Genomic DNA, 12,355 nt, shown 5'->3' with positions numbered 1-12,355 from the left:
GCCTGCAGTATCTTCATTTTGAGAATATCGCACATGATATGCGCAAGATTTTTAAACATTGCTGAGACAAAGTGTCGTTTTAAAAGGCTTCTATTTCGCTGAGGGAATGGTTGTTTTAAAGAACATCCAATATGTTTCCGAGGAGCTGTAAGCAAACGAAGATTTCAAACAATACAATACGGTATGTTTCAGGCTGACTGGCTCCGGCAGATGATTACATTCTGGATACAATATGGATAAGGGATTTGTGGAAACCGAATCCCTATCCCTCCCTACGAACCTAATCAGGTGAAAAGTGCTAGTGGCATTTGGGGTGACATTGCAAACCCTTTGTCTGAGTGGCGGGTGTATCTTAGCACGAGGGAGAGGGAGGAATTGAGGACAACACTTTTCCCCTTTATGAGAAAGGCAGTTTCAAGTTGTAAACTGGGCCTACGTGATGCTTTGCTAAAAACAGCAACGATACGAGCAAATGCAAAAGAAGAAGCAGCAGACATATTGAGTGTCATTACTCTTGTTGTTTACTGTAAGATATCAAGAGTGCGTCATATTTTCATCTGGGGAAAGTATGGTCAGCTATAAAGGAACTTAATGTCTCTACTGTGCCACAGGACATGCAATTTTGTAACCATCACATTTCAGAGTAAATATCTGTTTGGCCTTTAGCTCAGATTTTGTGAGCTGAGCAGGAAAATTTATTTGGATGCTTAGATCAAAAAATATTTTACAATTTTGTAACAATGGTATACCGTACATTTCGGCTTGCCGGGGAGTATATTTTTCTGTAGAATGGTTAATTTTTTCTCAAGGTGGCAACTGGTGAAGGAATAAAGGGTTAACAGAAATCTCACCTTGCCCATAATTGAATTGACCCTCCCTGCAGGGGGCCCAACCTCCCGACACAGGGTCTTCCCATTGTCTCCCCCCAACCCCTCAACAAGTAATACCTCTGTACCCTAGCAGCATCGCCGGTGTATTATCCAACTTGGATGAACAAGACAAATGCAGAAATAAAACATTTCGCTTTCTGATCTGATAACGAGAGCGAAAAGTATCATTTTATGGTGTTGCCTTTCGATAATGACAGACTTGATGACGAAGCAACATTGGTCATGCCTGGGGGGGACATGGGTATCTGTTGCGGGTAGCAAGGGTCTGGCCATAAAGAAAGCTATCAGTTGTCCTCCTTTGAGGATTCAAAATATCAACAATCATTTTATTCTGAGGTTACAGGAGACCCGGTTGCCTCCAACCTACAGTTCTGTCCATAAAAAAACTCCTTGCAGAGCGGACATTATTTCATTAAGTATCACAGACAAGCAAATACATTTTTAGCAAAAAAAGTTTAATATTAGAAAAAAGCAAATATTATAGATCTTCAGATGCTTCTAGTAATGCAGAAATAGAAATGTGGATGTGGTTTTCATAAGTATCAATGATCACAAAGCTATGATTCTCTCTGAAAAACGTAAATGAAGTTTTAATTGGGAGAACAAAAGCCAAAGTAATAGCTCAAAGGTAGGATTATTCTAGAATCAATTTGACGCCAAGAAGTTAGATTCAATTAAATGATTGAAGAACAATTGGAGAACAATGGAATTTGTAACAAGGTGGATGCATCCTCTGTCATGATCTTAATCGTGGTTTAGAAATCCGATTGCCATTTGTAAAATGCTTGACTCGATCTGAGATTTATGATTTTGATATTATAAACCACGACGGCAACACATTGTGAAGATAATCAATTAGAGAATGAACAATAAAAGGATTGCCAGATTACGTCATTAGGCAAATGATCTTATAGGTTAATTCATTTTAGTTTTACTTGAATAAACTGTGCGATTTCTAATAGTACTCTCAAAAATGCATTGAGGATTTTGTCAAGCTTTAATAGAGTGAAGCAGGATGGAGAGAAAATATTAGTATCGGCATTGACCTTCGTGGCTCGTGCCAATTGATATGACTACCCTTAACGACCAACAGCATTGAAAACCCTGAAACACATTAGACACCAAACCTTTCTTAAATATACGTCTGTAAACGGTGGGTTACCATGACCTCTGCGATTGCTGGTAATCATGAGCTGGCGCTACAGGTCGCAAGGGCGTGTCGTGATGTGCGGCGCACCGTCGTTTACTTTCCAAGATTAATGAAAAGATGCAGTTCCTGATAGTTCACTTCCATGCTCGTTCATCAATTTCTAAATGCCATACTTATTGAGTAATTAGGGAAGGAATTTTCATATAAAATCTTGGGTTCTTTGCCAACAATATGCTGACAATATCCAGAGTGTTTACCATAAAGATATTATGATTAATTACACCAGGACGTACAATCAAGCAAGTGTACCTAAGGTTAGGCTAGAGGCTATCCATGGAACAAAAAGTGTGGGGGTGTGGGAGCACAAAAGGGTATAGAACAGGTTGTCAATGATAATTTTCTATAATCATCATACAACTTTGTTAAAATTCAAACCAAGAGGTCTCAAAGCTACTTAAACATGGTTAAGAGGTTTGACAAAGGTCAAACAACAGAGAGGTCAACAGGGACTTCTCGGAAACCTTTCTAATCTGGGAGGTCGACAGATTTGGAGTATATACAGCATCGTCGCAAAATGACCGAAAGGAGACGGTAAAGAAATCAGTCATTTGGTCTCCTTAATATTGTGAGCTGATAACTTTATTGTCAGGATTGATCACTTTGGTCACCAACCCGACTTGTTCGAATGACAACTTTCAATCATGTAGTAACATCAAACCGTTATATCAGGTATTTAGGTCCTACATCCTGAGACACTTACCACTTGCCACAAAAGGGTTCCTGAACGTTCTCCTTAAATTATTCATCAAAGGGACGTTATACATTGCTTTGAACAGGCTTTGTGTAGGCCTACGTTTTGAATTAACTAAATTAGTCATGTATCGTACTACTGTGAATATCCATTGCTGAACAGAGGCAGTTGGTTGTGTATGGGTCGGGCTGTAAACAGGGCAGAATGATGCCTCGGCCTTGAGGTCATCAGGCCCAGGCGCAGTTCAATAATCATCTCAACAAATACTAATTAACAGCTCATTATAGTTAATGCATACAATAATCAACAGCTCATTATAGTTAACGCAAACAAAAAGGTCAATTAAATTTACATCCTTGTTGGTTTTAAAAGTCAACTATCAACAAGACACTTTGATAAATCCGAGAGTAATTGTCAAGTGGCAAACCAAGATAATGATATATTATCAATCTAAAAACGGACTGAGGCCAGGTCCTACGTACTATCAAACATGCTACCTCAACGACACCTTCAAAGTGTACATGTAGTATGCCTGGCCTCATGACCTTATGGTATGTGAAGTTGTTGTAAAGTTGTGAAGTGTAAAAAAGACGAATCGTAGAAACAGGATACACCATTAATTTGTGTATGTTAAGATACCGATAGGCCATAGGGGGTTAATAAGTGAGTAAGCACTAACCAGGATCTAAAGATTGAAAACATGAAAACACATATGGGAGTGGGCAAGTACAATGAGCGAGGCACCATATAAGAAAGAGACCCCCCCCACACACACACACACACTCTTCCTCCAACGCATTCCTGAGAGATTTGGCACCTGACCACATGGTCAGCGCCTAAGGTGGGCGGTAACTTTCGGTTTCAAAATATTGACGCAAAAGTTAAAAGATAAAACTACTCACAACATCAGCATGACCCTCCCTGCAGTCCGTTTGGAACCGTAACTGTCTTTCCTCATGAGGCCGGTCCCTGAATCCAGTGTATTTTATCTGAAATTACCAAAGAGTAGTCCAAAATCAGGTAAAAATCACACTAGGCGAAGCCTTAACATGTGGAATACACACGCGTAAGCGCTGGTAAGCGCACAGGTACGCGAAAAATTCCGAGAACTTCCGGGAACAAAAATAAACCACATAGCGCTTTTACCTCCGATTCTCGACTTAATTTCCTGAATAATTCGTCGTTTTCAAACTTCAAACGCTGGTCAGGTACCACTCTTGGCATATTTCTGGCGAACACTCTGAGAACTTTCCCGTGCACGACGTGAGCCGCGTCTGGCAGCATGCTTACTATCGTTGATCCATTCATCCGCGTGGTATACAATGCGAACTTTTCCACGTGTAATAGAAACTGCGCTCTGATTGGCGGGGCACTTCGGCCTTCGGGAAACTTCGTGGAAAGGAATGACGAGGATTGCCTTATTTGGCAAATGCTAATCGCGGCCTTGTGACCAGTGGGAGGAGCCACGTGCGGCCATTCGTTGTTCTGGGCATATTATTGACACGAGGTATCCCATAAATGGAACCACTGTGGAATAAATTACAACTAATTATCTACGTGGTGACCATATTTGGAGGGTGCCATGCGCAACCTGTTAAGCTTCTTCAGTGATTTTGTTGAAAGAAATTGATAAGATATTATTACACAGGTGCCCCGTTTATGGTGGGGATATTTTTGGGCGGTGTGGCTTCACTAAGTGACCAAAATTGTAATTCATTTGGCTGCAAAAGTAAAAACTACCACAACAAAAGAATGGTTAGTTTGATACTTCAACAGGCAACAAAATGTGGTTGCCCATATGAACCACCTCTGCCAGCTAGTTTTCAAATATTTCGGAAATATAACGGGGGGGGGGGGGGTGGCTTTGAGTATGCAAAAGAACATTAATTCTGCAAGCTTTGGCAGGTTTAGTGGTGACTGCGTAAATGGCCCATTCCATGAAATATTTCAACCCACTGACCCACTTTCTCATGCTTGTTTACACATCCGGGTGCGTAACTCCGTCGTCTGCTGAAAAGAACTCTTTAGAAAAATCAACAATAGGTTTACTGAAGGTCGACGGTCGGGGCTTCTTCAGAATTGTGATGAACGTCAGTGTAAGCAGGATACCAGAAATTGATGATAATAGATATACCTTGGAATTTCATTTTTTATGGCCTACAGATGCAACAAGAATTATGAAGTTTACAATACGTCCAATACGATGCATAATATGGGATAACTCTTGCTCCATTTTTAAAATTAATTCGTGCCGGCACATATTTTGAAAACATTTCGTTGATATTCCGACAAATCGACTTGTCTGTGTTGTTTGAAAATTGATTTTACACTAACAGTGTCTTATAAGCCTATACTTGGCCATACTGAAACTTCCAGCGGTATTGCCTCTTATCTGTTTATAGCTGAGAATGTCATACATTGAGGGTCAAGATGTTATTTTAATTTGTCTTCTGCCAGATGCAGATGAAAAGGTCCATAGCCTGGGGTGGCGTATGCTCAGAACAGGTGCATTGCCCGGCGGCAAAAATACAAAAATGTAAGAAAAATGCCCAGGTTAAAAAATGTCGACCGAAAAAGGACAAAGAATCTTACGATTTTTTTGGTCTGAAACGTGTAATTGTTGATTAATGAAACCAATATTTGATATTATGATGATAATGAAGTATAGGTTCTGCTTGATTATTGAGCTGGCGTCCCGTTTGCATAATTGAAATAAAGCCCGCCCTCTGGCGGCTTGGGGCACGTAGCCAGGGGCAAAAGTCATATCGCCCGCAGCTTCCAGCCGAACCTGTTGAAAGAAACATTCATGTCGGCAAGGTGACCTTGGGGATTTAAATGTGCCCGGTGGCCAAGTGCCCAAGTCTCTGCCTTCCCCTTTGCTTGCAAACAGAGACCTGGTCATGGGACCTCCTGCCATTTTCACTCATTTGCAATGGCTCTTGCAGCTGGGAACCCACACTGGACTGAAAATAAGCGACTTATAAATTGCCAGAAAGGTCACGCCCCAAACAACCTGTGTCGTATCGAAATGCACCTGTTGTCGACTAAACGGACATGTTAAAAGAGGTTCTTATGGGATGCAAATACTGTTGTTGTTGTTGTTGTTGTTGTCGAACCTCGAACTTGAATACCATGCGGGCTTTTTCGTATTCCTTAAATTAAAAAAATTCATTATCACCGTTTTATGATACGGGAGATTTAAACAAAACCACTTTTAGTGATTTTAAATGTAAAAAACAAAAATATCATACATGTAGTTCTCTTATGTCAATATAGAGGGCTTGAGCGAAAAAACAACATACTTGTCTTGGATACCATGTACAGGCTACATTTGCGACAACGCGGTTCTTAAATTCTTTGACAAGAACAGAGCTATCACCCGGGCTAACCACTGAAATTTTCATTAATTTTTGGAGGCGATGTTTTTGGTGGGGGGGGGGGGGGGGAGTTTAGTTATATTCGTCATGTGCGCCACCTGGAAACGCGCACCGTTACACTAATTATCCTCTCTGGGGCAACAACTCCACGATAACATTGATGTAATTAAAAAGATGAACAGATAAGCGAAGATGCGACTGCGTTAATTAGTCACTTAACTGAGAGAATATAATTGATTAGACAAATAATGACAGGGACATCCAGGGAATGGAAGACGACCCATCATGGACGTGAACCTACTCTCTAAAACGTGAATGCTCATCATCGACGCAATCATTGATTACATTTGGTAATTAAATTTAACCTGGATGCAAATATGTTAAAATGACACCCAAGATCATTTGAAATAAATTGCACAAAAAAACGGATAATTTTACTTAATTTAAGGATCACGGGATGTGGCTCCTTTTGAAAATTCGCGTGCGTGATGCGATCCTTGCCCCCGCCCGTTGCGTTTTGGCGCTCTCAGCTGTATATCAATGGACCGCCGACTGAGGACGCGTTGTTTCGGCCTGGGCGCTGTCTATTCATGGGCGTGGTCGCTTCTCACCGGTACCCAACACCCCCTAGGCTCAGGTCATCGCTTCTGTATCGGATTCACGAACCCGGGATCAAAAATGTGAAAAGCCCGGGCGGGGGTGATCGGTTTACTCAAGTGATCTCTCGACCGGGACGCCCCAGTGAGATGTCTCTATTGATACTGCGATTCCGTATTGCTCATTATTGGACCATTCAGGAGATAAACGTGTTATCTTCATTAGATTCTGAGCAGCCTGGCTCAGGTGGCCCGGGGGACGGAGCAGTTCCGCTGAATTAACTCAATCCTCCATTACGATGCGTTAACCCAATTAGGACAGCGGAGATGCGAGACGACAGAATTACATCACTGTCGAATGGAGACATCCTGCACTACTCACTGGCGCAAGAAGTTCCAACTCAAACAAACAATCAATAGATCGATCTCACAATTAATCGATTAACGCTCCCTAGAGCAATTTATGAGTATCGCCAAGTTTGGGTGGCGCTTTAATCGATTGAATAAGTGATCAACTTTTGGTTGCTAACGATTCTGGATCTTCATGTGCCTCTGCACGACCCCCCCCCCCCCCCCCCCCGACAGTCTGTCAGTTACATGTCGTCAGTCAGTCAGTCCGCCAGTCCGCCAGTCAGTCAGTCGGTCAGTTCACCTGTATTGAAAACAACTGGTGCCAGGATGCTCATACTCGTGAACTTGGCGACATCAGAAATACTCCAGCCTCACCAGTCTGCTGTTCCATGCGATATTTCAAATAAATTATTCGAGTTGCTTCAGAGATCCGATTTCCACTCACCGATAACTCAGTTACTCGAAGCATGATGATCTCTTGCAAACACATTTATTATGTTCAATTAATTCGCACGGGAAGTTCTAACAGTGAATGCCGTTTCATGGGCAAGGAGTCGTCCCCTGTGATAGCATTTCAGTCATCCACGCTGCATTACTAATTCCGAGTCATTAAGACCTTTGTCTATTTGATGTATCGCTGTAAAGGTCTGCTTCTTCTGGACCAGTTGACTTCATATACTACTCCGCCTCCTGTGATCAGGTATCCTTCCGCTTGGGTACATTTTGAGAGCGTACATGTAATTGCTTTATTTCGTGTAGTGGTGGAAACGAGAAATTCCGAAGAAAGATTCAACTTTCAACTGAGCGGGGTGATGGCCTCTCTATGCAACCACGGTCGAATCTCCCTCCTCGCCTTGCCCTGCCCCTACCACGGAATAGACTTCTTGACCAAGTTGATACGAAACCTTTACTGGCTCTACTACATTGCCGGCAAAGGAAGGGATCTGAGATGTCAAGACCTTTTGTCACGGGCAAGACGCTTGAAAGACTAGAAAGTGGATCAGGTGGAACTTTGTCATAACCTGCACGAGAAATATTAAGCGCCAGAAACGGGTGGGCGAGAGATTGTGTCGAGGACCGAGACACCAACTGAGCTGGACAGGTTGCTCGTGGGCGTTGGCTCCGGAGGCACAAGGCAGGCAGATTTGAAATGAGTTTACGATCCGCTGAAAACACTTGAGCGTTGTATCGAGAGTTGCGGAAAAAGCATTGATTGTCCAGACTCTGCTGGGCTGGTTGAGAAGGTACAAAGCGGATCGCATGGCAGACGGGCCGGGGAAGCCGCCCGTCATAGCCGTGACGACGGCTACGGAGGCGGGGACGTACAATGAGGCAGATTCACGTGGGTGGAGGAACTTTAGGTCTTGTGTTTTTGTATAATATTTCGCACCGACGTGTTTGAAGATAGACTTTTGTTTAAGCCGCTTTGCAGAGCCGACAGAACACGTATTATCAGATTGAAAACAAACATAAGATTGAAGAGGGTGAGCAACTTGTGCTTGCTGACGATGACGCGTGGCCATGCGGGTCTTGAAGAAACCGAAACATAATTCCCGCCTTTTGAGAATTTGACCAAGACTGGAGGGCATTGAGACATCGCACATCAATTACTGTTAGCGTTTAAAAATCTCATTCGATAAGCATACCACAACAGCAAACTTGCAGTGAGCAAACTACTCCACATGGTACTCATTATTTTGAACGAAACGTACTAAAAAAACGGAATGGAATATTGTAGTATACTATTCTTACTTTCAGATCAAATCTTACATTAAAAACAATGCTTCACTGCAACCACTATGTGTTAAACTCTTAAATATTGACTATATACACGAACTACATGTAGGTAGATGAAATTAACGTTACACGGCGTCGCCAATAAAGGGTCTCTCCCATGTGACAGTAAAAACAAAACTCTTCATTATTGCATCCTGAGGTAGTCGAAATGTATGGGTATATTCCCCTCTGTATCTGTTTATATACAATCACGTTGCATATAGCATGTTCTATTTATCACACTGTATATTTTGGTCGTGCCCTTCTGAAAGCCACATTGAAAAGTTCGTAAGTCCAAAAGTCAACCACTTCCATCAACACCTGCGGTTTTTCCTCATATTTCAGTGTTTCTATACTTTAGACAGCTGAAGACCATGACTTTTCAATAGAAGGAAGCGCAGAAAAACGTGCAATATATCTTTCAGCTTTCCCAAACAATAAGGGGAAACACTGAGGAATGGAAAGACTTAAAAGCGTTACACTGGCAATACACGAACTTGGATAGAAGACATACATGTAACCATCCCACTTAACGTTACACCGGCAATGCACAATCAACGTTAGATCGGCAATGCATGAACTTGGATAGAAGACATAGTCATCCCACTTAACGCTACACCGGCAATTCACGAACTTGGATAGAAGACTCAGTCATCCCACTTAGCGTTACACCGGCAATGCCTGAACTTTGAAAGAAGACACAGTCATCCCACTTAGCGTTACACCGGCAATGCCTGAGCTTGGATAGAAGACTCTGTCATCCCACTTAACGCTACACCGGCAATGCCTGAACTTGGATAGAAGACTCAGTCATCCCACTTAGCGTTACACCGGCAATGCCTGAACTTGGATAGAAGACTCTGTCATCCCACTTAGCGTTACACCGGCAATGCCTGAACTTGGATAGAAGACTCTGTCATCCACCTTAAAGTTACCACGGCAATGCCTGAACTTGGATAGATCCCACTTATCACACGAGATTACTTTATCATGAGTTAGTGCACTTAAACCTTGACTCAACTAACAACTAACTTTTGGGAGGAACTCAACACTTAAAATATTCCACTCGAAATCTGCAACAGTCAGCCTGACTCACCCATTTCTCGTGGTGATACAGCTGCCGAGTCCAACAAGTTTCATCACGTAAATTCCGACACGAATTCTGACTCCATTGATACGTCGACTTCGATGAAGTACATGGAAATACTATCCTGTTCCTCCCGAATAACGCATATCATGATGACCTGCTCCTCCTCGAAGACTACGAAAGGTTCAAGAATCGAATCAAAACTTGTTCCTTTCATGATTGCACCGTTTTAACTTTTGATGTGTTCTTCTCAGCTTAAATTGGATGTCCCATCAACCCCTTTTTCAAGTCTGTGCTGATCCTAAGTAAATTCTGAAGTGTTCCACTGGAGTTTCGTTGATATAATAATACAAATAATCTGGTGTTGTAAAATTCCAAATTAAGTTTGAAGTGTTCAACAGGCGTTTCGTTTAGTCATATTTAAGCTGGTGTTAATCCCAACAAGTAAGTTCAGAGTGTTCCACTGAAGTTTCGTTTAATCCAATGAAAGGTGGTGTTAATCCTGAATTAAAGGTCGGAGAGGTCCACTGGCGTTTCGCTTACTTCCTTCTAAACTCGAGTTAATACGGTTGTTATATATGCCATCCAGTTCAAACGGACTCTGTAATCCTTCCAAGATCAAATCGTAATTAAGAAAAGTAACTTCTATGGGGGAAGTATTATCTTACGAAGGGCTATGGACTCCACGGCATCAGTTTTGGTCCAGTCCGTTTGCGTTCGCGACTAATCAGTAACTGAAACAGGAAAAGGAGTCTTTTATTTAGTTTGTACTTGGAAAATATGTGTGGGATTTTTTTAGCGGGAATTATCTAGTTTTTCTCATTAAACCAAATAAGGTAGGAGGGTACAAGATGCCTGGTTGATAATCTTTTAATATGCTAATCAAACGTGCCGTGCGCGGGATCTTATTGTTGCGAGTTACAGGTCAGCCTTTTATGCAAAGAAAGAGTCTACTGCTTTCAATTTCTCAGCAGCGGGGAGACAAATTGTTGAACAATGGTCATCACTTCAGCGCGCATTTCCCCCGCCGGGTTTACGCCTACAGTAACCCGCGACCGGACCGGGCTAAAAAAGGTGCCGAGTCCCTAACCCTGAGCCGAGCTTTCCTGAATTACGCCCATAGAAGTACCATTTGAATTGTAGCCGACAGCTGACCGGCGTCGGCTGACGACAATTTATTCGCTCTTCCAAAATGTCATACCCATACCATAGTATTGGATGTTGCAGTTCGCTTCCTAAAAGTGGTCCCCTTCATGAACTAATGTTTGTTCTCTCAAAAAAGATCATCTATTCGATGTAAAACATGGTGAAGCGGGCCTCAGAATATAAATTAGGCAGAGGAAGTCAAAGTGTCAAATGTAAATCTGTGATGCCAGGGTGGATTTTGCTGTTGTTTGCTACCAAAACCCATAAGGCTAACCACTACCGTGTGCGGTAACCTGTGCCCTTCCTGGTCCTGGCTACTGGGCTTCACACAGCACCGGAATATGGTCTCCACAACCATCTTGGTCGTGATTTAGTTACCTCATAAAGTTTTCATGCCGCATATACCATTTCGCTGCTTCTTCAAGAGCTCACTTGCAACCGAAGCTTAAAAAGAAGAGGTGGAGTGCATGAGATGAAAACGTCAGCTTTTATATTTACAAGTGCTTCGGGATCGAAAAATCCATTCTCCAGTCAGCATTGTTGAAAATGATATACTGGAATATACTTAAGGTATCGACTAACATTACGCCAATAGCTGGGTCTTTTATATATTGAGAGGTTGTGCTCGGGAAGTGGCGTAGGACCTCTGGGTCAGGGGTGAAATTTAAACGCCCCTTTTGATAACTACACGTAAATTCAATGGCTTGGTCGAATGGGGTATTTCACCTGAAGCCTGTTTACAAACTACAAATGATTACATTAATCGAATGTCAAATTATTAATTTATTCTGCAGGTGAACATACTTTTACGAAGTGAATTGTTCAGTGTGTATAGGAGTTGTAGATACAAGTGTCCTCAATTATTTATAAACTTAACGTCCAGGGTTTTAATGAGAAAACATTTTGTATGCCCAGTGCTTTATAGTTTGAAATGATTACGACATATGAAGAATATCAAAATATACACTTTCATTTGAACTGATCGTAATAGCCTTTGTCTCATATGGCGGACCAGCCATCATTGAGATACCTAGAGCTGCCTGTACGGTCAATCGTCCATCCCCTTGAGGCCATGACGAAGGAATGATTATGACATCTGAAACAAACGCCATAAACGGGAGGTTGTGACTGATAGGGTTAATCTTATAGAATGCAGATCAAATTTTAGTGTAATGTAGCTTGAAACCAATAGGCTTTCAAATGTCCACCGAAGACAAAAGGGAGGCCAAGA

At 42.1% G+C, this 12,355-nt stretch overlaps 1 protein-coding gene across 3 annotated transcripts in view; it reads right to left on the bottom strand.

The window, feature by feature from the left end:
• LOC135495749 (core-binding factor subunit beta-like) overlaps positions 1–4,089 on the bottom strand; it is a 47,860-nt gene extending 43,771 nt beyond the window's left edge. For all 3 annotated transcript variants that reach the window (XM_064784633.1, XM_064784634.1, XM_064784632.1), the window contains exons 1-2: positions 3,938–4,089; positions 3,694–3,780 (exon numbers count right to left, since the gene is read on the bottom strand). In XM_064784633.1, the coding sequence (XP_064640703.1) occupies positions 3,694–3,780; positions 3,938–4,075 (225 nt within the window). In that variant the 5' untranslated portion in view covers positions 4,076–4,089. The remainder of the gene's footprint in view (positions 1–3,693; positions 3,781–3,937) is intronic.
• Between the last annotated feature and the right edge of the window lie 8,266 nt (positions 4,090–12,355).

The sequence above is a fragment of the Lineus longissimus genome, chromosome 11 (assembly GCF_910592395.1).
Source record: "Lineus longissimus chromosome 11, tnLinLong1.2, whole genome shotgun sequence".
NCBI classification, from domain to species: Eukaryota; Metazoa; Nemertea; class Pilidiophora; order Heteronemertea; family Lineidae; genus Lineus; species Lineus longissimus.
This window is presented reverse-complemented; position numbering and strand designations above follow the sequence as displayed.